The sequence below is a fragment of the Rhinolophus hipposideros genome, assembly GCF_964194185.1.
Source record: "Rhinolophus hipposideros genome assembly, chromosome: 15".
NCBI classification, from domain to species: Eukaryota; Metazoa; Chordata; class Mammalia; order Chiroptera; family Rhinolophidae; genus Rhinolophus; species Rhinolophus hipposideros.
The window spans coordinates 56036595-56063872 of NC_138061.1; the positions used below are offsets into that span (position 1 = coordinate 56036595).

The 27278-nt window shown below is 44.5% G+C and overlaps 1 protein-coding gene across 2 annotated transcripts; it reads right to left on the reverse strand.

Annotated features, from left to right (window-relative positions):
- Positions 1-61: 61 nt before the first annotated feature.
- On the reverse strand, positions 62-27278 carry PLAC9 (placenta associated 9). 2 transcript variants are annotated; one of them, XM_081073848.1, is made up of 6 exons: positions 27061-27278; positions 20156-20184; positions 19271-19498; positions 3051-3148; positions 1507-1630; positions 62-1016 (listed from the first exon to the last, which is right to left on the reverse strand). In XM_081073848.1, the coding sequence occupies exons 1-6, from the start codon at positions 27111-27113 to the stop codon at positions 1006-1008; spliced, it is 543 nt and encodes a 180-aa protein (XP_080929974.1). In that variant the 5' UTR covers positions 27114-27278; the 3' UTR covers positions 62-1005. The 2 variants fall into 2 exon arrangements, with proteins under 2 accessions (XP_080929974.1, XP_080929973.1); XM_081073847.1 differs by lacking the exons at positions 20156-20184; positions 27061-27278 and adding an exon at positions 9133-9202 and having other exon boundaries at positions 19271-19616.

The window sequence follows — 27278 nt, forward strand, 5'->3', positions numbered from 1 at the left end:
AGCAATTCCATCCCTAGTTATAGACCCAAGAGAAATGAAAACATGTCCACACAAAAACATCTGTGAATGCTTACAGTATTATTCATAATAGCCAAAAAGTGCAAACAACGTGCAATGGAACATTATTCAACCGTAAAAGGGAAACTGATACAGGCTACAATGTGGACGAACCTTGAACACATTCTGCTAAATAGAAAAAAGTCTGACACAGGCCACATATTCTATGATTCCATTTATATGAAATGTCCAGAATAGAATACGTTAAGTCCATAAAGACAGAAATATTAGTTTCCAAGGGGTGGTGGGAGGGAGGGGAAATGGGAAGTGATGCTTAATAGGTACAGGGTTTCCTTTTGGGATGAACAAAATGTTCTGGAATTAGAGAGTGGTGACGATTGCACAATACTGTGCAGCCACTGAATTTGTGTAGTTTAAAATGGTTAACAACTTGAATTTTGTGCCATGTGAATTTTACCTCAATAGAAAAAATTTAAAAAACTTTAGTGTGCAGACACTTCCCCTGGGGATCACATTAAAATGTAGCTTCTGATTCAGGAAGTCTGGGTGGAGCCCCAAATTCCGCATTTCTGACAAGTTCCCAGGTGAGGCTCCTGCTGCTCCTCCGTGGCCATCGTTTGAGTAGCAAGGCTACCCAAAGGGCCCTTCCTCTGTGTCACCTTAGATTCTGGGTCTCAGGGGCTTCACCTCTGCCAACCAACCCTACCTGTCCGCCCCTGTAAAGGAGGGCAAGGAAGAACGGACCGATGGGGGGCTCCCAGGTCTGAGCCTGCAGGGAGTGGTGGGCCTCAGGGCGTGGGATTAGATGAAGGAGGGGCTGCAGCTATCGGGGGTCACTCTGTTAGCAGACACAGAGGGGACCAAAGGAGTAGATTTTATTTTGCACAGAGCTGAGGAAGAACAGCCAGAATGCACGGCTCTGTTTCAGAGGAGAGCTGTTCAGCGGGTTTGTCACTTTCCAATATTGGGCAACTCGGGCTCCGGTGCTCAAAAATGATCTGAAAGAAAGAAGTGTGAGCAAGCAGGGGCTGCTGAAGGCACCCTGCCCTCCCCTCCCAATCCCCAGGGAACTCCTGTGCCAGGGAACAGAGCTCAAGGAGAAAGCAGGGTGGCAATCCGTCCACTGCAGGGTCAGAGGGATGCCAGTCTTGGCACAATGGTATTCTTTGGAAGGGAGATGAGAGGAACTGAGGAGCTTGGAGGGATGAAAATGGTCAGTGAAGGAGTCATCTGCTCTGTGTTAGGTTCGTAAGCGGGGCCAGCTCCCCCAGGAACCCTGACCTGATGCTGGGCTGCAGCAACCCCAGGGTAGGGGTGGGCGCCGAGAACATTTGGGGTGAGCTGGGGGGGAATGCCTTCCCACTTCTGTCCCAAGGAGGAGCTGGAGCCTCTCCCAGCTTGTGCAGGCTACACCCAGGCTATACCCGTGCGGTGGAGCACCCATCCCCAGCCCCAAAGCCTGTCATCTCTGCCCCTAGAGCTGCTCACCATCTCCGAGGAGGTCGGAGGTCGGGCTGAAGGGCCCCGGGGGCAGGTTCCAGGCCAGCTCCTCCAGCTGGCTCAGCAGGCCTTTCACTTCTGCCTCCAGGTGCTCCACTGTCTTCTCCACCGTCTAGAACAAGGAGAGATGGGAACAGGGTGGGGTGGGGGCAGGAAGAGTCAAGGACAAGAGTGGTGCCAAGTCCTGCTTAATCAGGAGCACCTGGTGATCCAGTGGGAAGAGAACTGGGTGCCAGGGGACCTGAGTCCTCCTCGTCCACTATCTGCCCCTGCCTGCTTCTCAGTTGCCCAGATCACAGAATCCTAGGGGCCTGCTCTCGAAGTCCACTCCTGCTTTTGGCGCTCAGCGGTTTTTCTCAGGCATCGGTTTGGCCAGGAGCGGCTCAAGGATTCGTCTTTTGTTCACCACGGGGAGCTCACATTCCTTTTGTTGCCCCGCCCCCTGGTGGCAACTCTGCCAAATGACAGGTTTGGGATTTTGAAATTTTCTTTATTCAGGGTTCTTAACTTTTTTCCTAAATGAACCCCATTAGTTAGGTGTCTGGTGAAAGTTACAGACCCCTTCTCAGAAAAATGATTTAATTGAAAAAAATAAAACAAGAATTACAAGGACACCAATTGCATTAAAATATCATTCAAGAATTAAAAATTAAAATTTTACTGAGCTCCGGGATGGCTCAGTTGGTTGGAGTGCGTCCTCTCAACCACAAGGTTGCTGGTTCGACTCCCGCAAGGGATGGTGGGCTGCACCCCCTGCAACTAGAAATGGCAACTGGACCTGGAGCTGAGCTGTGCCCTCCACTACTAAGACTGAAAGGACAACAACTTGACTTGGAAAAAAAGTCCTGGAAGTACGCACTGTTTCCCCATAAAGTCCTGTTCCCTTTCCCCAATAAAATCTTAAAAAAAAAAAAAAAAAAAAAAACACATAAAAAAACATTTTAGAAAAATTAAAATTTTGATGTAAAAAATTCATGTATTTATTAACTCATTAAATAATATGACCTAACATCAGGTCTAACAACGACTACAATTTTGATATACTTATTAGAATTAATGATATGTCGAGATAACAACCATAATGGGATGAAATTATCTGATTTCTGTTGATGACAAAAATCACAGTACTTTTAACACTACTATGGTTAGATGTCTGTATTTATAATGAAAGGGATGTTATGCTAAGGTTTTTGAAAACAATGCACAATTCCCCCCCCCCCAAGTTTATGGACCCCAGGTTACAAACTGGCTGTGTACCAAAACACAGTGACTGAATTTCCACCTCCCTGTCTGGTCATTATGCAGAGATCTCTGATGGGTGTAAGCAAAGCCACAGGCGTCGGGGTCTGTTGGGGGCTGATCAGCCAACAGCCCAGGTAGGGCAGGGAGATGATTAACATGGTGGCCAAGGAACTAGATTGGCCAGGATTTCCCCAATTTTCTAAAGCAAGGTTGGCCCGAGCCCTATAAAGCCACCAGCCTGGCAGGTGGCCCTGAAGCTGCATGTCCTCCCAGGTCACCCTTATTATTACCTCTTCTATGACGTCTAAACGGCCGTGCACAGCCATGTGTGTGTCACACCCTGTGCTCCGAGTGGAGTCTCCTCGGGAGGGGATGAAGGGTTCAGGAGCTGTGGGAAAACAAGTCTAGTCACTATAGGGTCCTCAGTTTCCCTGTAACACTGGAAGCTCCTATAAAGCACTCAAGTGAAAACCATCACAAAGAGAAGCCAAAGAAGGCTAAGTGGGGGTTAGGGAGCAAATATGGAGCTGCCCCCTTGGGTCTGGCCATGGTCACCTGCAGACCCAGATGAGCCTCCTGAAGGAGGTGCTGCCTGAACTGGGTAAGGTAAGGGAGGGAGGAAAAGTCTCCTCGACGGAGAATGGCATGTGCAAAGACAGGCATGAGTTAGCATGGTTCAGTGTACAAACCCTCGGCAGTTTGGAGTGGCTGGAAACTACAGGTGATGGGAGATGACACTGGAGAGGTGGATCACGGAAACAAAGCCAGAGGCCCTACAAAACAATCACGATGCTTGTTTTAGGGTTTGTGTTAACTGAAGAGTCACATAGTCATATATGGATGTTTTAAATACAGAGAATGGATGGGAGGCATGTGTCTTTGAAGGGAGGAGTTTACTGGAGTAATCAGTGTAAGAAGTAATGAAAGGGAGCAGTGGCAGTAGGAATAGAGAGGAAGAAACTGGGTGGAGATATTTCAGTGGTAGCATTGACATTGCTGACCAGTTAGTAACAACTAACATTTGAGAAGTGCTTACCACATATCACATAGTGTGCTAAACAAATACGTTCACTGAGTCAACCTCTACAACAATATATTATTAGCCCCAATTTACACATAAGGAAATTGAGGCACAGAGGGGTAAAATGATATGTCCAATGTCACTCAGCTAGTAAGTGGAAGATTTGAGGTTCAACCCTTGATTCATCATTTTTATCCCCAATGTTGGTTCCTCCCTGGTTCTTCCTGGCACCACCAATCCTCACAAGGGAAGTCTTAGATGCCTGGTTCTGTAAGGTGACACTATATTTTCTATTTTGAGATTTAAACCTCTAGTGTAATTCGATTTAACAGTGTAGTTTGGCTTGGAATTTTTTCAGTTTTTCTTTGCTTTGTTTCCCTCCCCCTCCTGCCAGACCGTAATAATTCTGTTTACTATACATTTATTTTGCATTCAATGGTTCTCTTTACTTCCAGGCCATGTGCATGCCTGGCCCAGTGACATGAAGTTTTTGTATCTGCATAGGAACCACTTCTATCCCTGGGACATACCAGCCTCTGGGAAGTGCTTTTTTCCTGGAGTTACCTGGCCAGTTTCTCCTTTCCTTTGTTCTGCCTCTCCTTGCATGCCTATAAAAGCTTTTGGCAATATTAAGAGCAGGAAGGCAATCTATGCAACAGAGTCCACTGCCTTCCCTTTATGCTGGCATTTTGGAATAAATGTGCTTTTCTTTCCACCAACCTCACCTCTTGAGTCTTGGCTTTTGTGTGGCAAGCAGCCCACCCTTTGCATGGTAACAGTTCTGAGCTGAGGTTTCAGGGTTGGTGCTCTGCAATGCCTGCAGGGTATCAGTTAGCTGGAACCTTGGAGACCGCTGACACTCAGGAAGAAGGATACTGTCCCAGAAACTAAGAAGTAAAGAGCTTTCCAAAAGATGAAGTGGTCAGCATGAAAGCATCATGGAGGTATAGCAAAGGCTGGAAAAACAGAGCAATGGGAAAGTTACAGCTAAATTCCACCCCAGCACATTCAGCAAAGTGGTGGAAGTGATAAAAGTGAACTGGCATCTTAAGATGACTAACCATGGAGCTGGGAGGACTACGGGTGGAGCTGGGTCCCTTGTTAACTCTCTAGTCCTGACTTCCTGTTAAACTTTGTGGTAACTTTCGGGGTGGGGGGGGGGGCGAGAGATGCTAATAAATAGAATAGCCACCTTGGAATTGGGGCTCTTCTTCACATGGGCGGTCAGTAGGTCGTGAGTGTGCATTCGCACACTCCTGGGGTGACCTCGTTTCTTTTTCTTTTCCCGAATAAACCGTTCTTTCGGTGAATTTTCTGAAGAGTTATTTTTTTTGCCAATCGACAGAAGCAAAGCAAAGTTTAGACTGCTGTGGGATGAGAAAGGAAGGAGAGGTCAGAACTTGGATCCTGGAAAACGTTTTCAGGAAGCAAGGCTGTGAAGGAAAGGAGATCAGATCGCAAAGTCTAGAAGATGTTTATTGTTGTCGATTCTGTTGTTTTAAGCATTGAAGAAACACAGCCATGCTCATAGGCTGAAGGATAGGAAGAAGACAGAACTGAAGGAATGCATTTCCTGAAGAGATGAGAGGCCACAGAATCCAGAAAGGGTGGTGGGGGTTAGGGGCAATACATGGAAGGAAGAGAGGGGGGACGCAGCAAAAATGGGTAAAAAACGTTCTATGTAGAGGGCCAAAATGTTGAGTGAGTTCCCACCTGACAGCTTCTATTCATCCTGTAAAATGAGAATCGTCTGCTGAAAATTCACGTAGGGTTAAGAAAGAGGAGAGCTAGTTGTTGAATTTTCAGGAATTCTGTGAGTGGGTTATTAAACATAGCCACTAATAAGGCAGGGGTTGTAATGGTGGCACTATTCATAAATCTTCTATTTTGAGATTTAGCCCTCTGATATAATTCAATTTAACAAGTGTAATTTAGCTTGGGACTTTCAGAAAGTTTTTTTCCCTTTTCTTTGCCTTCCTTCCTCCTGAGAAACCTTAATGACTCTGTTTACTATATGTTTAATATGCATACCAATTTCAATGGTTCTGTTTACTTTGTCCATGCAGGCCCTATGACTTGGGAAAGGTTTTGCACCTGTATGGGATTCACTCCTGGTTCCAACTTAAATCTACATAACATATACAAAGGTTCTGATAATCAGTTTAACTCCACCTTCCCCTACCTCAGTGGACAAAGCCGAACTCAACTGAAAATTCCACTGCAGGCTGAAGCAATTTACATCCTGGTTAGCAAATAAAAAACTGCCGAGGAAACAAAGACTGTGCAATAATTCTGAGCAGACTCTGCCCAGCTGACCCTCCTCTTACTTTAATAAATCTTCCTTCTGTATTTCTAACTGCCTCATGAATACTTTCACAACCCGTGAATTAGCAGCCACAACAGCCAATAAAATGGGAGCGATAGTGAGAGAATTTACACCACGAAAATTGGCAATTTTTTCTCTTTTTCTTTTGTTTAGAGCCAGTCCACCAGCACACCATTGAGTAGGGGGCTTGAATAAAGAGAAGGCTCCCAGGCTGGCCCGGTGGCTCAAGGGGTTGGAGCACCGCGCTCCTAATGCCGAGGTCGCAGGTTCGATTCCCACATGGGCCAGCGAGCTGTGCCCTCTACAGCTAAGATTGTGAACAACAGCTCTCCCTGGAGCTGGGCTGCCGTGAGCAGCTGGAGGGTGGTGTGAGTTGCCACCGGCTACCATGTGCCACCATGTGAGGCCAGTACCCAGTGTGAGTGGCCGGCAGCCATCGTGAGCAGCCAGTAGCAGCTCAAGCAACCCATGGTTGACTGGCGACTGACTGCCTCAGCCGGGGGGAGCGCAAGGCTCATAATACCAGCCTGGGCCAGGGAGCTGTGCCCTACACAACTAGACTGAGAAACAATGGCTTGAACCGGAGTGGGTGGTGGGAGGTGGAAGAAGGCGGGAAAATAAAAAGAGGGCTCCCAAAAGGGATGAGGAGGACGAGGAGACTGTGCAGGAAGACCTAACATCCATGAGGAAGGTTGGAAGCACCAGTGCTCCCCCAGCAGCTCAGCAGGCTGGGTGTAGAGCAGCAAAGACAGATGGCTGGATGGAGCTGAAACCTGGGAGTCTGCAGGATGAATGTGGTGGACAGCAAGAGAGCAAAGGAATTGCAGATTTGGCTAGCGAGGGGTTGAGGGGTGAGCTCTGGAGTCTAGCTTGCATAGGAAGGAAGGAGGCTAATAAGAGGGTCAATAAATTGGGGAAAATGGAGGGGCTGAAGGGACTGGAGGTCTTGATGCGATGATGGGAGGAGCCAAAGGCAAAAGTGGTAAGGGATACTGCAACTTTAGCTTCTAGAGGCGGAGTAGCTTCATATTGGCAATATCAAGGTTGTGGCCAGGCATGTAGCCATCTGAAGCAGAGAGGGTTTAAGAGTTACTGGACTTGATGGCTCAAGATACAAAACTCTTGTAACTGTAAGACCTTGGTGTTAGTTGTATTGCCCAAAAGGACGTTTAAAGTTGCCCAGAAGGTTGGCAGGGCTTGAGGTCAGGAAGGAGATGATGAGCTATTTTGCTGGTGATGAATGTGTCACTCTGAGAGGTTGAGTGACTTGCTTAAGGTCACACAATCAGCAAATGACTGGATCCCAAGCACCCTGGCCTTCTCTTGACCACACTTCAGCAAGCTGGCTGACCCCTCCCTCTGGAGCTCTGCTAGAGTCCCCCTACCCTGAGATTCTCTGGTTCCAACTCTGTCTGGATCCCAGCTCTTCCACTTAGGAGCGAGAACCAAGAGCAGAGACAAAACTTCCTTCCACTCTGAGCATCTTTTGAGGAGAACAGTTTGTGTTTTACATTCTCTATTTCATTTTTCCCCTCCACTGAACTTACAAAAAGCCCCTTCAAAGGACAATGGTCTTCATGTTGACTCTGGGAAAAGAGGGGGATGCTATTGTGGTGCCTTGGGTTACTTTTTGTTTTAAGGGAGTCTTTTAGAGAGCCATATTGAAATATTTACAGATGAAATGCTATGATGTCTTGAGATTTATTTTACAATAAACAAGAGCTGGGAGTGGGAGGAGGCATGGGTGGGAAAACAGAGCAAACAAGATTGGCCAAGATTAGTAATTGTTGAAATTGGGTGATGGGACATGGGAGTTCATTGCACTCTTCTCTCTACTTTCATGTATGTGGCTTAAAATTTTCCATAATAAAAGCCAGGTGTCTGATGGATTCTTAGCAAAAAGTACAAGCCACTGTGGGCTGCATGCATTAATGTAAAATGTTCATAACAAGGGAGGAGGATGGTCTGAGAGGCCCCACCTGGAGGGCTGTGCTTCATTCTGGGCCATGTGTCCTGAGAAGGGCTTCGATGGGCTGAACAGGTCTAGAACTGGCCAGGGTGAAGGGACTCCGAATTCTGATTCATTTGTCTCAGCTGAAAGAACTGGGGTGCTCAGCCTGGAGAGGAAAAACTTCAAGGGGGCCAGGAAGAGCTCTTCTGGCCCACAGGGAGGGCTGTCAGAGAAGAGGTGGCTGTTCCAGAGTGGGTCTGTGTCCACACCCACCCTCTGCAGGCTCTGCCCCGGGGCCTTTGGCCAAATTTTTCTCCTGAGCCTCTTCTGGCCTCTCTCAGACCCTAACCTACTCTTCCCTGCTCACGCTCTCCTCAGCTTAGGCCAAGAGGAAGCACTGTGACCCTGCAGGCCAAGTGGGGACCTGCCAGCTTTGTAAGTCATGAACAACATGAATCTGCTCCCCCCATTGGCCTAAAACATACTGTTCTTTACGTGTCTGTGATGAGGTCTAACTTGGCTCCAAAGCCCCTCCAGGGAAAAGGCTGGGCTGAGGTTGCTCTCCACATCACACAGCGCTAATCTCTCACATCTGGATAGAACTGCGCCCCGAGCTCCACCGCCCCACTGTCCATGAGCTCATCCCAGCCTCCCAACCAGCTCATCTGAGACAGCTGGGACAGAGCCAGGGCCAGGGCTCTGCACTGCTGCTGTCCCCCACATGGGTCCCCACGGCATTGACCTCAATGCATGGTGGCAGAAAACACAGTGGACAGCCTCATTCTCAGCCCAGCTCAGCCACAAATTGGTGTGGGACTGTGGGACACGTTGTGCTGCCTCCTCTGTAACCGGGTGGGATAGGCCTATTATCTGAGGCACTGCCGCCCAGATAGAGCTCATCCACGATGTTGCTCTGTCTTTCAGAGCCTGCCGAGAGGCCTCAAAAATTAACTACAAGGATAGAAATGAGATGAGTCAAGGATAAGTTGCTTCCTAAACCAGAAGCTCCACCAACGCAAGACCTGGGGTATGCCTGCCTTTTTCTTTTTCTTTTTCTTCAGCTTGTGCACGTACCACACACGTCTTGGTGCCTCAGCTTCTTCATTGGTAGAAAGGAGCTCATGATCACACCTGTTTCCTGGGGCTTAGGAAGCGCAAACAAGAGAAGGAATGGGGAAGGTTGTAGTTACCCAGTCTTCTCTTCCTTCCTTCCTTCACTCCCTCCCTCCCTGCCTGAGCCAGTTGGGAAATGGACTTTCTTGGATGCCGGATTGTTTTCTCTGGCCTGGCTCCCACTCAGGGCCTTTCTGCACCCTGGATGGTGGCCAGGGGTGGAATGTTGTGCGCTGGTGAAAACAAGCTGCCAGTGGAGGCCAGAGGCCCAGGGGGAGGCGCTGGCTCACTTTTCCAGTTAAAGAGACATGGCCACTGGGTCCCCCTTAGAGGCGGGAAGTACGGCTCACTCTCAATTACAAGCAGAGGAGACCCTTTGTATCTGGGACTCCAACACTAAGAAAGCACCCACAACTCACATGATTTCTGCCATGCTGGTGATGACAAATACTTTCTCTGGTGACCCTGAAAGGTGCTAGTGTGCCTCCTAAATCATCAAAAGCACTCTGCTTTGACCAGCAACTCTTGTCACTTGGGGGTTAATTATATTTGACCACATTCAATATAATAGAATAATAAAATTTTACCACATTCAATATTTGTATTACAATTTGTGATTCATTCAAAACCATCAGTGGTTTTAAAAAATTATTTTAAGCAGAAGAATATTATTTTTAAACAATTATGTGAAGAACTCCAATCTGTGGAACTGCTCTGGCTGAAACAGGAGAGGGACCCTTAGGCCCCCAAACAGACAGCTCAGATTCTGAGGAACATTTTTGTTTTGTTTTGTTTTGGGAGAGAGACATGTCCTGCTCCCTTGGTCTCTGTTTGTTTTCCAGATGGGATTTGAGCCTAGCCAATCACTCTGAGAGCTTAGAAATGTTATTCCAAGACCTTCAGTATCTGGTTAAGTTAGTATTTTGCTTGATACAAGCTAGGCTGCTGTAACAAAGAGCCCTCTTCAATTACACACATGTTTATTTTTTTCTCATGTATCAGTTCAGAGGTAGACTGGCTGGTGGTCAGGGCTGGCAGGAAGCTATGCTCCATGAGGCTGTACAGAAACCAAGATTCCTTCTATCTTGGAATACTATGTTTTTAATTCACTGGGCTATAATGTACTAGAACATTCCAAAACTCCTGCAATGCCGAGAAGGTCTAAAAAGCCATCCAGGATAAACCTCTCTCTCTGCGCTCTGACGCAGTCCCACCTCCACTCTTACTGACCACACTCTTTGCCTCTCACTACCTTCCTCATCGGCAAGGGATCTGCCCTGCTCTGTCTACTCTGCAGGACGACTGTGTTGCTCAGACGGGATCCTGCACTTCAAGATGCCTCGGCACTGCCACGTGATGTGAAATGCCACGTAGGGGTATTTACCAGGTGAGCTGAAGACAGAGCCAGCAGTGCCAGGCCCTCATGGCTCCCCTTCTCCACATGGAGCCAGTGCTCTTCGCTACATCATTCCAACCAGCTCTCCCCAAGACGGGGAGGCATCTGCTCTAGAACTAAACCCGCGCAGGGGTCTAAGTGATACTTGCGAGGGGCTTCTCCATCAAGCACACAAAGGGCGCAGCACCCGGTTCTCCGGGCTCTTTGAAGCCATTCCCACTTTCTGGACTCTTGCTTTCTTCCCCTTTAGAATGAGCGTACTCTATATTCAAAGTTACTCTCAATTTGTGATCACTTATTATATGCCAAAGTTTCTGTTGAGTCTGTACATGGATTATCTCATTTAATTCTGTGAGTTCCGTATGCTTGTATCTTTTATTCACAGATTAGAAAAGCAAAGAACAGAGAGATTGAGTAATATACCCCAGATTATGCAGCTTGCAGGGGGTGGGGACAAGATTTGAATCTGCCTGACACTGTCTACACTATGCCCTGGCAGTGGTGTGACCTGTAATCTCAGGGCCTCCCACTTGGGGCCTCAGCTGCCTCCTCTGTAAAAGGAGGCGATGGACAGGTGTGGGCCAAAGGGGACCCGTATACCTGACACCTTTGCAGCTGTCTTGAGTCCCCACAAAAGCTCAAATGTGTGCCTTGGATCCAACTGTCTTTGAAGCTTCACTCCCCACATTTATTTTTGTAAGAAGATATGCTGTGATCCTCACAACAGCCCTTCAGCATCTTCCTCTTTCACCCACAGCAAAAAGCAGAATCGCAATGGAAGATAGATATTCACAGGACCTGGAGTGGTCAGTGGTGGACAGTGAGAGCTTCCCCAATGGCCCCGAGGCATGAGTGAGAATGGTTACACTGGCTGAAAGGACCAGGCTCTAGTACTTCAGATCCTCCTGATAGCAAAATAGAAAAGGAACTCAGCTGAAGCCTTAACTTAAAACAACAACAACAAAAATTCTCTACAAATGACACAAAACACTTTGCTTCACTTAATAAGACCTTTTACAGATCCTATAAAAAAATCTCAATACCATGTGGCGACCGGATGGCTCAGTTGGTTAGAGCACGAGCTCTGAACAACAGGGTTGTTAGTTCGATTCCCACTTGGGCCAGTGGGCTGTGCCCTCCACAACTAGATTGAAGACAATGAGCTGCCACTGAGCTTCTCGAGGAGCGGCCAGATGGTTAAGAGTGCAAGCTCTCAGAAACAAGGTTGCCGGTTCAGTTCCAGCATGGAATGGTGGGCTGCGCCCCCTGCAACTAAAGGTTGAAAACAGCAACTGGATTTGGAGCTGAGCTGCGCCCTCCACAACAAAGATTGAAGGACAACTTGACTTGGAGCTGATGGATCCTGGAGAAACACACTGTTCCCCAATATTTGCCAATTAAAAAAAATCTCATTAACAGAGAAGAAGCCTGTCTCCCAGGGAATCCTCCCATTGTGTGAGAAGCTGGAATAGTGCAGAGAAAACATAGCACTACTGTGTGAGAGAGAGAAAACAGGCTGCAGTCGGACAGAAAATAAAACATTCTACCAACAAGTACTGGAAAACAAAAGAAAGACCTCTTCCTATCAACCTGTTGCAGAAGCCACTCCTGTAGATGTCTAGGAAGAGAAATAATAAATCAGTAATTGCCATGAATAACAGAGGCAACAAGACAGCTCAGAAAGAAAGTGAAAAGTCTCCAGAAAAAGAACTTAAAGATATGGAAATATGTGACTTAAATGACAGAGAATTCAAGATTGCAGTTCTGAAAAAACTCAACAAAATGAAAAAACACAGAAAGGCACTTTAATGAACTCAGAAACACAATCAAAGAACAATACGAGCATTTTACCAAAGAGATGGAAATTTTAAAAAAGAACCAAATAGAATTTCTGGAGATTAAGAACTCAATAGAAGAAATTAAGAATGAAATAACCAGCTTAGGTAGTAGAGTTGACCAGATGGAGGAAAGAATCAGTGACATCGAAGGTAGCAACATGGAAATTACACAGATGGAAGAAGAAAGAGACTTGAGACTTAAAAGAAATGAAAGAATTCTACAAGAACTTTCTGACTCTATCAGAAAGAGCAATATAAGAATAATGGGTGTACCAGAAGGAGAAGAAAGAGAGACGGGAACAGAGACTATATTTAATCAAACTGTTGATGAGAACTTCCCAAACTGTGGACAGAACTGGATCCTCGAATCCAAGGAGCAAATAGAACACCTAATTACCTCAATCCCAACAGGCCTTCTCCAAGGCACATTGTATTGAAGCTGTCAAAAATCAATGACAAAGAAAGAATCCTCAAGGCAGCCAGGGAAAAGAAGACGGTAACCTACAAAGGAAAGTCCATTAGATTATCATTAGATTTTTCAGCAGAAACTCTACAAGCCAGGAGGGAGTGGAACCAAATATTCAAACTATTGAAAGAGAGAAATTATGAGCCAAGAATAATATATCCAGCAAAGATATCCTTTAGATATGAAGGAGGAATAAAGACCTTTCCAGACATACAGAAGCTGAGGGAATTTTCTAATACACGACCTGCACTAATAGAAATACTAAAGGAGGCTATTCGACCACCATCAACAGAGACAATTTGTGGCAACCGAGACATAAAAAGGGGAGAGTAAAGGCCTGAACCGGAATATGGGAATGGAGAAAGTAATACTCTAAAGAAAGTAATACTCTAAAGAAAATGAAATATTCTAAATATCAAACTTTCTTTTACATAAATTTAAGAGTAACCACTCAAAAAAAATCCAAAACTGAAATATATACTGCAATAAAAGAAGAAACAGAGGGAAACATCATAGAATACCACCACACAGAAATAATAGACAACAAAAAGGCAAAGAAACAATGGAGACACAGCCTTACCAGAAAGCTAAAGATAGAATGACAGGAAATCCTCACATATCAATAAACACCCTAAATGTAAATGGACTGAACTCACCAATAAAAAGGCACAGAGTAGCAGATTGGATCAAAAAACTAAACCCAACCATATGCTGTCTCCAAGAGACACATCTCAGCTACAAGTACAAGCATAAAATCAAAGTGAAAGGGTGGAAATTGACACTCCAAGCAAATGGTACCCAGGGAAAATCATGTATAGCCATAATGATATCAGATGAAACAGACTTCAGGGTGAAAAAGATAACAAGAGACAAAGATGGACATTTCATAATGGTAAAGGGGACTATACAACAAGAAGACATAACAGTCATCAATATTTATGCCCCCAATCAGGGAGCACCGAAATATACCAAGCAACTACTAACAGAACTAAGGGGAGAAATTGACCAAAACACAATTATACTAGGGGACTTAAATACATCATTGACAGCAATGGATAGATCATCCAAACAGAAAATAAATAACAAAATAGCAGCCCTAAATGACACATTAGACATAATCGACATATATAGAGCACTTCATCCTAAAACATCAGACTATACATTCTTTTTGAGTGTACATGGAACATTCTCAAGGATAGACCATATATTGGGACATAAAATCAGCCTCAGCAAATTTAAGAAGATTGAAATCATACCAAGCATATTCTCTGATCACAAGGCTTTGAAATTGGGTATCAACTTCAATAAGAAAACAGGAAAAAACACAAATACATGGAAATTAAACAACATACTTTTAAAGAACGACTGGGTCAAAAGAAATTAGAGGAGAGATCAAAAGATACATAGAAACAAATAACAATGAAAATACATCCTACCAAAATTTTTGGGATGCAGCGAAAGCAGTTTTAAGAGGGAAATTTATATCATTACAGCCTATCTCAAGAAACAAGAAAAATCCCAAATAAATAACCTCATGTTACACCTTAAAGAACTAGAAAAAGAAGAACAAGTGAAACCCACGGTCAGCAGAAGAAAGGAAATAACAAAAATCAGAGTAGAACTAAATGAAATAGAGAACAAAAAGACAATAGAAAAAATTAATGTGACAAAGAGCTGGTTCTTTGAAAAGATTAACAAAATTGACAAACCCTTGGCTAGACTCACTAAGATAAGAAGAGAGAAGACACTAATTAACAAAATCAGAAATGAAAAGGGGAAGTTATCATGGACACCACAGAAATACAAAGGATCATCCAAGAATACTATAAAGGCCTATATGCCACCAAATTCAATAACCTAGAAGAAATGGACAAGTTCTTAGAAGCATAGAGACTTCCAAGGCTGAACCATGAAGAACTGGAAAACCTAAACAGACTGATCACCAGTAACGAAATTGAATCAGTCATCCAAAACCTCCAAAAAGCAAAAGTCAGGGACCAGATGGCTTCACTAGTGAATTCTACCAAACCTTCAAAGAGGATCTAATACCAATCCTGCTCAAACTCTTCCAAAAAATTGAAAAAGAGACAGTACTCCCTAACTCATTTTATGAGGCCAACATTACCCTGATACCAAAACCTGGTAAGGACAACACAAAAAAAGAAAACTACAGACCAACATCTTTAATGAATACAGATGCAAAAAATCCTAAACAAAATTCTAGCAAATCGAATACAACAATGCATTAAAAAGATTATTCATCATGACCAAGTGGGGTTCATCCCCGGGGCACAAGGATGGTTCAACATCCGCAAATCCATCAATGTGATACATCACATAAACAAAATAAAGGATAAAAATCATATGATTATATCAATTGATGCAGAAAAAGCATTTGACAAGATACAACATCCATTTATGATTAAAACACTTAATAAAATAGGTATAGAAGGAAAATACCTTAACATAATAAAGGCCATATATGACAAGCTCTCAGCTAATCTCATAATTAATGGTGAAAAACTGAAGCCTTTTGCTCTACGTTCAGGAACACGACAGGGCTGTCCCCTATCACCTCTGCTTTTCAACATAGTGTTGGAAGTCCTTGCTAGAGCAATCAGGCAAGAGAAAGAAATATAAGGCATCCAAATTGGGAATGAAGAAGTTAAATTATCACTCTTTGCAGATGACATGATGCTATATGTAGAAAACACTAAAGACTCCACCAAAAAGCTATTAGAAACAATCAGTGAATATGGTAAAGTTGCCGGCTACAAAATCAACGTACAAAAGTCCATTGCATTCCTATATACTAACAATGAAATCTTAGAAAAAGAAATACAAAAAACAATTCCTTTTCCAATTGCAGCAAAAAGAATAAAATACCTAGGAATAAACTTAACCAAGGATGTGAAGGACCTATATGCTGAAAACTGTAAGACATTTTTGAAAGAAATTGAAGAAGACACAAAGAAATGGAGAGACATTCCGTGCTCATGGATTGGAAGAATAAACATAGTTAAAATGGCCATATTACCCAAAGCAATATACAGATTTAATGTAATCCCAATGGCATTTTTTAAAGAAATAGAACAAAAAATCATCAGATTTGTTTGGAACCACAAAAGACCCTGAACAGCCAAAGCAATCTTAAGAAAAAAGAACAATACTAGAGGTATCACACTCCCTGACTTTAGCTTGTACTACAGGACTACAATAATCAAACCAGCATGGTATTGGCAGAAAAACAGACACATAGACCAATGGAATAGAATTGAGAACCCAGAAATAAAACCACATAAATATGGACAGATAATTTTTGACAAAGAAGCTAAAAACATACAATGGAGGAAAGACAGCCTCTTCAATAAATGGTGCTAGGAGAATTGGATAGCCATGTGCAAAAGAATGAAACTGGACTGCTATCTGTCACCATGTACCAAAATGAATTCAAAATGGATCAAAGACTTAAGCATAAGACCTGAGACAATAAACTGCATAGAAGAAAACGTAGGTACTAAACTTATGGACCTTGGGTTCGAAGAGCATTTTATGAATTTGACTCCAAAGGCAATGGAAGTAAAAGCTAAAATAAACGAATGGGATTATATGAAACTTAAAAGCTTCTGCACAGCAAAAGAAACCATCGACAAAATAAAGAGGCAACCGACTGAATGGGAGAAGTCATTTGCAAACAGTGCCTCTGGTAAGGGGCTAATATCCAAAATATACAAGGAACTCATGCAACTCAACAACAAAATAACAAACAACCCAATTGAAAAATGGGCAGAGGACCTGAAGAGACATTTCTCCAAAGAGGACACACAAATGGCAAATAGACATATGAAAAAATGCTCAACATCACTAATCATCAGAGAAATGCAAATAAAAACCACAATGAGATATCACCTCACCCCAGTCAGAATGACTGTCATCAACAAGACAAATAGTAACAAGTGTTGGAGAGGCTGTGGAGAAAAAGGAACCCTCATACACTGTTGGTGGGAATGCAGACTGGTGCAGCCACTATTGAAGGCAGTGTGGAGGTTCCCTAAAAAATTACAAATAGAATTACCATATGACCCAGCAATCCCTCTCCTGGGTATCTACCCAAAAGATCTGAAAACATTTATCCATAAAGACACGTGTGCTCCAATGTTCATTGCAGCTTTGTTTACGGTGGCCAAGACATGGAAACAACCAAAATGTCCTTCGGTAGATGAATGGATGAAGAAGTTGCGGGTACATATACACAATGGAATACTATTCGGCTGTAAGAAAAGATGATATAGGAACATTTCTGACAACATGGATGGATCTTGAGAGTATAATGCTAAGTGAAATAAGTCAGACAGAAAAAGCAGAGAACCATATGATTTCACTGATATGTGGCATATAAACCAAAAATAAAAGAAGAGCAAGACAAACAAATGAGAAACAAAAACTCATAGACACAGACAATAGTTTAGTGGTTACCAAAGGGTAAGGGCTGTGGGGGGAGGGAGATGAGGGTAAAGGGGATCTAATATGTGGTGATGGAAGGAGAACTGACTCTGGGTGGTGAACACACAATGGGATTTATAGATGATGTAATACAGGATTATACACCTGAAATCTATGTAATTTTACTAACAATTGTCACCCCAATAAATTAAGAAAAAAAATTAAAGAGTATGTACCAGTCATGGCTAAAGGGGCCAGAAAAAGTCAGCCACTTGTGGGCAGTGGCCCGCTCCTCCCCTCTGAGGAACACAGACTACTTTGTCTTCTCTGATCCAGGAGGTGGGGGCTGCAGGGGAGGGTAAGGGTAAGGGAAAGAAAAAGAAAAAGAAGGACGTGTACTGGGCAGACCCATTCCTCACTGAGACTGTGAGGTCCTCTTAACAGGTGAAGAAACTGAGGCTCAGAGAGATCAATGGAGCTGAAGGGACGAGAGAAGTACCCAGTGTGTTGACACCTGTTCCACACGGGGCTCTTCCTCTTTTGTCCAATCCCCCCAGACAGCTCTGTGGGATGGGTATCGTTCTCCCAACTTACAGAGGAGGAAACAGACTCGGAGAGGTGAAGCACCTTACCCAAGGTTACTCAGCCAGAGGCTGCTCAGGGTCAGGATTGGCCTCCATTCTTTCCCTGCGCTCACTCCCACAGTTCATTGTACCCTGAGATGGTCTTGGGGGGTGCAGGTGGGGCTTCCATCCTAAAGCAGAGCACTTTGCCTGGCTGACTCAACATCCACTGGCTCCAGGGTGATGGGGGAGCAGCCTGGCCTGGGGACAAGGGCCTGACTGAGGGGGCAGGAGGTCTGGATGCTCTCTCTGGGCACCATTGTGAAACCCGAGCCTTCTGCTCACCTGAACAACTAGGATGAGCACAAGCTGCCTCTGGTGAAGACCTGTGTGAGAAGCTGGGTAACTGGGAACGTGGCTTGTAAACTTTCAGTATTGTACAATACGCAGAGTCTCGGGGTGGAGGAATGAGCATCTGTGTGGACAGGAAGTACACTTGCCTCACCTGAGCACTAGCACTGCTGGCAGGAGAGCAGAGGGGATAGTACAAGGCAAAGAACCCAGGCAGCACAGCACCCAGAGGGCCTCTCCCTCTTGAATCCCTTCCCTCTCTGCCCAAAGTAGCTCAGGCCCTTGGTGAACTCTGGAAGCCTGGAGACTAGCCTCGTCACCCCAACTGCAGAGCTCCTCAGGCCACCTGAGAAGTGAAGCCCTGGCCTTTATCCTGGGACCACCTGCCTGGCCCTTGACTGGCTGTGCTGGGCCAGGCCTCGGGCATCTGCATGTTGGAGCTCAGCTTCCAAGACCAGGGCTTACCAGGCCTGGGCGCCTCCGCGGCCCTCGGGAAGGAGCTCGGGATGGGCGGGGTGGGGGCTGCCCCACCCTGAGGGTGATGCTAGTCTCCTCCTCTCTTACCTTCAATCATCGGGTTTCAACACTCTCTTCCTTTTGGTCTCTCAAATCTTTCTCTTTCCCTCAATTCTCTCTCTCTCTCTCTCTCTCTCTCTCTCACACACACACACACACACACACACACCTCTTGCCATGTTAGTTGCTCTATTGCTTTCCCTCTTGTTCCGTTTGCCTCTCACACTTTTTTCTTTCTACCTCCTTTCATAGTTCATAGTTCACACCCATCTGTTTATCTCCAAAGTCTCTCTGCCTCAGCCCCTACCTTCCTTTTATTCTTCCCCCTCGCCTCTCTCCAATCTCCTCTGTCCTTCTGCCTTTATTTCTCTGCCTGTTTTCTCTCACCACGTTCCCTCTCCCTTCCTCTCTCTCTCTCTCTCTCTCTCTGCATCTGGCTGTTCCCATCTCACTCCCTCCTCCATCTCGAGCTCTCTCCCACCTCGCCACGCTCTCCCCTGAGCCCGCCCGCCCGGGCCCCACTCACCGGCGTCGGCGCCCGCGGCGCGGAGCAGGGCGAGCCCGGCCAGCGCGCAGAGCAGGGGCCGCATGGTGCCGTCTGCCCGCCGCCACCCTCCCCGGGATCGCGCCGGTCCGCCCGGGAGGAAATGCTCGCAGTCCCGGCCAAAATTCCTGGGCGGCTCCGGGCTTTCTGGCTCAAACGAATCCGCCCCCTCCAGAGGCCCCTCCACGCCCCGCGCGGAGCCCAGAGACCCTGCGGGCGGAGGGCGGACATGCCAGCCTTGGGCGCCTGCCCGGGAAGGGGCCTCCCTGGAGTCCCCGTTATGAGCCCATTTTACAGACCAGCCAACTGAAGCTTAGAGAGCAGTGCCTTCCTCCGGGTCCCCACAGCTATGGCACTGCACCCCTGACTGCACGGAGTGTGAGAGCTTTTCTCTGACCGCATACAAATAAGTCCTTAACTCTAATTACACGGGACAGTGTCTGGCCTTGAGAAGTGGTATCTGCCTTCTATAGAAACGTTCTGGTCTGCTAACGGTGTAATAATATTAGAAGGTATTTTTCAAGAAAAGGTAAAATCATGACCTTCATACAGATGTAAAATGAGCATGTGCTGAAGATTTTACTTAACTCATTATTAATGAGGGAGTCAATAAGAGGTGACAACCAGCTGAAAGGATAGACACAGACTTGGAATATTGACGCGAACGTGCAAATAGAGGTAAAACTTGCTTCTTCCACACAGTAAAGGGGAGAATTAATTGAACCTACAACAGGAATAATTTGCATACCTATAGAAAAGAATTATTTTGCTTTGCTATTTATGACTTACAGACTTGTAAAATGGCTTAAGAGCAACGAAAGAGAATGAGAATCAGAATCAGAATCAGAGTGTTCAGCAAACACTTACCCTCTGTTTGAGACAGTGTTAGGTAGAATCTAGGGGAGGAAAGAAACAAAAGAATTTTCATATTCACATATAGGGTTTCCCCACCCATTCTCAGGATTTTTTTTTTGTTTGTTTTTCTGTTCCCAAATCCTGAGAAAAGTTGGTCGGGAAATCGGGAAAATCGGCTTCTTGAACCCAGTAATACCCACAATGGGAAATAAACATACTACTCACAATGTATGTCTTAGACATTTTTCCTATTTATCGCTAGGGTTTCCGGGTGAAAATTCACGCCTGTTTTCAGGAATTTTTTTCGCTTTACCATTCCCGAATCCAGAGAAAAGTTGGTTGGGAAATCGGGAAAATCGGCTCCTTGAACCCAGGTGGTTGGTAGTGTCGGCCATCACTTTGAGGAAACGATTCATTGTGGAGAACAGAAAATAGTTTATATCTCGGGATTCGGGAAAGGGAAAGCGAAAAAAATTCCTGAGAACAGGTGGGGATTCCCGCCAGGAGAGTCTATTCACACGTCTGGCCTCAAGGAGTTCAGTCTGTTATCCACCATAATATTAATAAACATTGATCGGTTTACCTCTGTATACACTCCCTCTCTGATCTGAACTGCAACTCCATGAAGGGCAGAGGGTCAGAGATGTTAAGAACCTTGCTGCTAGTCACCAGCTGGTGAAATGTAGTCATATTTGAATCCAGTTCTGCTACCGCTATAGGCTGGCCCTCAGATAATAATATAAACCGCATCCCTGAGACCCTGGTTGTCTTTCTTCGTTCTAAGCAAGCCAAGAATAAGAGCTGGATGGGTTTTTCAGGGAACTTCAAATCCACCTCCCTCCAGTTTAGAACCTAATTCTAACTCTCATTCACGAGAAACACCCACCGAACAACTGCAAAAAAAAAGTTATGTTTGCGTGAAAACAAAAGCAGCCCTCATATCTGTGCTGCAGAGTCTTCAGTGCAAGTGGAGCGAGCACCTTCATCACCAAGCCCAGGAGGATGTCTTTATCTAGCAAGGGCCCCATCAGGGTTAACGGGAGCCCTTGCAGATCAAGGTTGCCCCTCTACATTTCCTGTTACCAACTGTGGCTGTGCAGTTGTCCGGGACAGTTACCACACTAACAAGAAACCCTCACTTCTCACTTCTTCCTCCAAGGTAACAGTCTAAGGCACAGAAATTCCCATTCTGAGTCAGCAGATCTTGGATCTAATTTTTCAGACTCTCCTGGGGATTAGGATGCCCAGATGAGCTGGTTCAGAAGAAGGATTTATTACAAGAATGCCAAGAATTTCTCACACTAGGCAGTAGGACATTCCTCAGTAAGTCAGGTGGGACGTTGACAAGCAACAGCCAAACCCACAGGGATTCTTGCAGCTCAGAAGCAGTGGCTTACCTAATATTTTGAATTTTTAATAAAAACGACACACATATAGTACTTTCTTGTTGTGGTGGAGTCACAAAGGAAGAAAGCAGACAGAGGAAAACAAGAAACTTCTCCGCATCACTAACTCCCCCTACCCAGCAATTCCAGTTCAGTCCCCTCAACTTGGTGGACGCTTCAGTTCCTTGTCTGTGCATTCCCTATCTATCTAATATATGTTCAGACACAAACATGTGTACATGGGATTGAATAATAGACATTTTGGGGATTTGCTTTCACACTCATGTCATAACATCAAATCTGGAAGATCATTCTATTAGTACACATAAATCTAACTTAGTCCTTTGAAAAGCTGCAAAATATCTCATGCATGATGGTCTGTTATTGGTCCAGACAATCCATTACTGATGGATATGTAGTTTGTTTCTTTTTTCATCCCAGATATAAATCATGCTTCAATGAGCATACTTTTGCATGTATCTTTAGGTACGTGTTACATATTCATGGATTTCTGAAAGGCTAGATTCCTGGAAAAGAAATCTTTGAGTCAGAGGGCCTTTTACATTTTGCTAGATGTGTCCCAAACTGCTACTAAGCCGCAACACAGGGCCTGGCCCTGAGAACGGTTACTCCAAGGGCCCCCCATTAATCCAATTCTGTGTTGGATCCAATTCTGTGTGCTACAGGGGGCGCCATTTACAGAAAGTACTTCCCTAGAGGAGAGACCTGAAGTTGTAGACCTAGCAGCCTTGTACATTCTCCAACACTGGATATCTATCTTTTAAACTTTGGTCAATTTGATGATGAAAAATGTTACCTTGTTGTTGTTTTATTTACTTGCAATTCATTATGAGTGAAGTTGAGATTTATTTGCCTTTTCAAATACTTTTTTTCTTTCCCCCTTGTCTTTACATATTCTGATTATTAAGTCAGTGTCTGTTATATATATTGGCAACGTTTTCTTCCATTCTACCATTGTCTTCAACTTTCTTTAGGGTGTCTTTCATCATACAGAAGTTTTAGATATTTAAATAGGTAGTCAAATCTCTCAATATTTTCTTTTATAGCTTGTAGGTTTTACAACTTGCTTATAATTCCTCACATCAAGACCATAAAAATATATTTCAATATTTTCTTCAAATACTTTAAAGATTTTTTTTTAAAGGCATAATCTTTAATTCATGTAGAATTTTTATGTGGTTGCAAGGACAGATTCAAACTTAAATATTCTTCCCTAATGGACATCTAAATGTCCTAATGCTCTTCATTGCATAGTTCATCCTTTAGCCACTAATTTGAACGTAAAATAAATTGTTGGTTAGCTATTCACTCCCCAGTGGAGTTACAGAAAATCTCTGGCCATCATTTCCATTATAAGGTCAAAGAAACAAAAATGAAAACTTATAATTTCAGTAAATACTAAAACTATTATTTTATTAAATTAAATAGCTATCCCAGACGTAAAAACAACCACAAACTCTAAGAGGTAGAAATAAAGGAAATAAAGGGGCATTTTCTTAACAAGTGAACTACTTTTATCTAAACAAGTATTTTACACATTTGCACTGGAAAAAGGACAGAGACGTTCTTTATTAAGCCAGGAATGAGGTAAAGACACCACCATCACCACTATTTATTATCTACGGTCTGATCAAGGCAATGAAGCACAAATGAAAAGAAGAGACAAAAATTATGAAAGAGACAAAATACTGCAGACAGCGGAAGGTTCAATTGCTTCCTTAGAAAATCCAGTAGAACTAGAAGAACTACTTGAATTAATACTCCATAAACTGGGTGAATTTAAGGTAAGTGTTTAGAAATCAATTTATTTCTTTACACCAACAGAAATCAGCGTGAACACGTAAAGGAAAACTTCTGGGCATGAGGATAGTAAGGACTCAGTTAGCTAATGCCCTCCTTCCAACATTCTCTAGCAATGACCAATGGAACTAAAAATAGGGGAAACTGGCATCAGGGCCAGGAAATAGAGAAATATGCCACCCATATGCCAGACCTCGGAGCAGGTTGGTGGCCAGCTGGGACTAAGTATAAGCAATAAGTATAATTATATATCATTACTGTATTATTTGCTAAACTTCTTTGAACCTAGTATTGTGCTGAGGCTATACCTGGGATATCTCGTGTAATGTAATCCTTGCACCAATAAATTTATAAGTTTAGGTATCCTTAGCTCCATTTTTCAAATATGATATACAGTGGTACCTCAGTTTTCGAACATAATCCGTTCTGGAAGACCGTTCGAGTTCTGAAACCGAGGCACAGTTTCCCCATAGAAAGTAACGCAAAATGGACTAATCCGTTCCAGACCTTTAAAGTCAATCCCTAAACCGCAAATTTAGCATGAATTTTACTATCTAATGATACCATAGATCCATAAAATTTACGGCGTTCGCAAACCGAAATGTTCGTCAACGGAGACGTTCAAAAACTGAGATACCACTGTACACGTATTTGATCAAGGTGAGAGGGTGGCAGATTCCAGATTGGCAGCAGATAGGTCTTGTTCTAAAGTCCATGCTGGTAAGCATTTTCAGGCCTCTTGACTCTCAGGCACCCGGGAAGTAGCTAGGTAGTGAGGGAATCTGGAGGGAGGTGGAGGTAAGAAAAGGACAAATGGATTATTTGTGGGCTCAAAGTGGCAAATTCTTAGCAGTTAGAAGGAGCCCACCCATAACTGCCTGCAGAAATTAAGTGATGTAATGTGCACAGCTTCCCTTTTATTTAATGTTCCTGTCACCCTGGCAGGTCGCATTAAGACCCACAGTCAACACAGTGTGAGGCTTGGAGAAATTAGGAGGTGCCCATGTAGAAATGTGGGGATTTGCTCCTAGGGTGCCCGTGCTTCCAGAGGCAATGCTGCATGATGCCCACTCACCTCCCAGCCTGGTTGTGCTGAAAGGGCAAATGGTGGGGAGTTTGGCTGGGGGCCAGGGAAACAGGAAGTAGGGGCTGGCCATGTCTCTGGGGGTGGAGGTGGGAGGAGCTCCACTGAAAGAGTCTTAGTGGCTGGGAGGCTGATAGCTGCACAAAGCCTCCTTGTCTTCTTGTCTTGGCATAGGCAAGACCAGGTCCAGGAGAGCCCTTAGCACTGCGTGGGCCAGGCCACCCCGTCTCCGCACAGACTGAGGGGCTACGAGTCCAGGGCCAAACGTTATGGTCAGAGAAAGCAAACCAGTGGATATGTGTATAAATGTCTCTGTTGGGGGATGGAAAGAGGGAGGACTTGACAAGTTGAGATTTAAGAAGTTTTCTGTTTTTTTAAAAAAATCTCCCCCCTTTTTTGCATGCAGTGCCAAGTCCTCCCAGATAAGGAAGCTGTAGAAAGGTGGGAAAATCTGCTGGGTACAGGGAGAAGTGAAGTATGGGAGGATGGTAGGGGTTTATTATTAACTATTTTAATATAAAAAAGTATAGTTCTAATAGCCAACATTCATTGATTCTGACTTTGTGTATGCACTATTCAAAGTCCCGTGGGCTTTCTCAATTAATCTTGGCTACTGCTGTATGGGGTGGGTTCTGCAGTTATCCCAGAGCTTAGCAATAGCAGTTTCCCAGTGTTTTTTGAAGAGATGAATCCACATTTAAAGGTGGAGGAAACTGGCCTAATGGGGTCCAGCGAGGCGGCCTGCCTGCTTGGCTTTGAGGTATTTTTTGCGCAGCTTCACATTGCTTATTGTCGAGTCAGTTAATCATAAGCCATTGACATTTCCTGAGAATGTGTTAATCCATGATTCTGGATCCTTGGTGAGTTTGGGGGTGGGTGGGTAGTGAGTCCGTTGGCATTTTCCGCAGCTGTTTGAGAACCTTGTCTGCAATGCTCTCTAGGGACATCTCATTTTCCTCCTTGACGTTGGAGTTGGGGTAAAATGTAAACTGTTGGAGGACAGGCTTGCTGACTACTCCAAGCTTTTCAACTAAAATCCATTGTGAGGGGAGGTTTCAAGTCCTGAGTTTATCCTTACTGGCTGTGTAGCCTCAGGCAGGTCACCTCCTTTCTCTGAGCTTCAATTTCCTTACCAGCAAAGAAGGGTAGCAATAACACCTACCTAAGTGGAAAATGTGAATTCCCTTGCCTGCCTCTGACCTGCTTTTCCAAGTTTTTCCAAGCCTGTCACTATATTTTCCTTGCCTTATTTATTTGCAGGTTGGGAGTTTCCTGAGGGTAGAAAGGGTGTGAGCAATGCCTGCCAGGCCTACAGAGGCCTTGGGGGGTGCGGGGGGGAGGGGTTCAAGGTTTTCAAGGAGTCAGGAAAGTCAACTGCTGACCAAGTAAGAGCCAGCAACTGACTCTGCTTCCTGAAGGTGCAGATCACAGGCTTTTCTTCTTAATCTCTTTTGGATCATGGACCCCTTGTAGTATTTGATGCAAGCAGGGGACCTGTGCCGTGAGTACACATACTCGCACATATGCAGATGCAATTTTGCATACAATTTCCAAGAGCTAACCCATAATCTCAGTGTATAAGACACCATGTAAAAAGCCCCAATTAACCTTCTGGAGGACAAGCTACCATGTAGAGTCTTAAGTCGTTCTAGCCCAGGGGTGTCCAAACTTTTTTCAGCGTTTTTTATCATGGGCCATATGCAGTAAAATACACGAACAGCCGGCCCACTCACTCGAGGTGAAGTACGTATGGCCTCACCTGGTTTATTTAAGTAAACTAAATATGTTTTTGGAATGTGCTGCGGGCCAATTCACAATGGATTGCGGACCGCAGTTGGCCCGTGGGCCGCAGTTTTGACACCCCTGTATCTAGCCCTTCCAAACATGGTGCTGATCACAGGTTTGTAAGTAAGCCCACCTGAGATTAGCAAAGACTAGCAGATAAACCACCCAGCTGAGTCCAGCCCAAATTGATAATGCGCAGAATAAGGAACTAAATAACGGCTGTTGTTTAAAACCATTGAGTTTGCGGATGGTTCTTGTATGACAAGAGCTAACTGATACAATCTCTATGAAGAAAACTTGGAAATACTATTGGGGGGACACAAAAGAAAATTTAAACAAATGGAACGACGTAGCGTGTTCTTGGACAGGAAGAATCAAGATGATAGAAATGTCAATTTTCCCTAAATCATTCTATAAATTAAATAATCTACAAACAAAACGCAAATGGAATCTTTTTATGACCAGATGAACTGATTCTCAAGTTCATATAGAAAAATAGTCAAGAAGAACCACGAAAAATATCCAAAAGAGAAGAAAAGGAATTATGTGTCTGTTGGGCCTCTTTGGATTCCAGACAGTATCAAATTTTTACTGACCCATCGATGGACCCCAGGATAAGAACCTCTATTTTAGAACTTTTAAATGATGATGGTCGGGTTCTTCTTTCTACATTCTGCAAGACTATCCTCTCCCTTCCACCCCCAGTGTCACAGGGATGATTCAGCTCCTCCCCGTTCCTGGCACACCCAGTCCCAGGGGCCTCTTAATTTCCACCTTGATCCTGCTTAAAGCTTCCTGGTCTCTGACTTGTAGATCCTGAAGGCCAATGTCTATTTACCTACCTGCACCAACGTAGTCCGGATGTAGCAGTTACCGCTGACTTGCTTGGGGTCATCTTCCAGAAGTGACCATGCAAGAATGGCTTGGTTTTGTATACCTAAAACTAACAAAATAATCACACACACACACACACACACACACACACACACTCTCTCTCTCTCTCTCTCTCTCTCTCTCTCTCTCTCTCTCTCTCTCTCTCTCTCTCACACACACACACACA

Bases quoted from the DNA above. Each gene is read 5' to 3' on its own strand.
- PLAC9 (XM_081073847.1), bottom strand. From the start codon at position 19,519: ATGTCCGCCCTCCGCCCGCAGGGTCTCTGGGCTCCGCGCGGGGCGTGG. The intron at 9,203-19,270 runs GTGAGTGGGGCC...GCGCTTCCTAAG, and splicing joins CGCCGCGGGCGCCGACGCCG to CCCCAGGAAACAGGTGTGAT. The intron at 1,631-3,050 runs GTAATAATAAGG...TCCTTGTTCTAG, and splicing joins GTTTAGACGTCATAGAAGAG to ACGGTGGAGAAGACAGTGGA.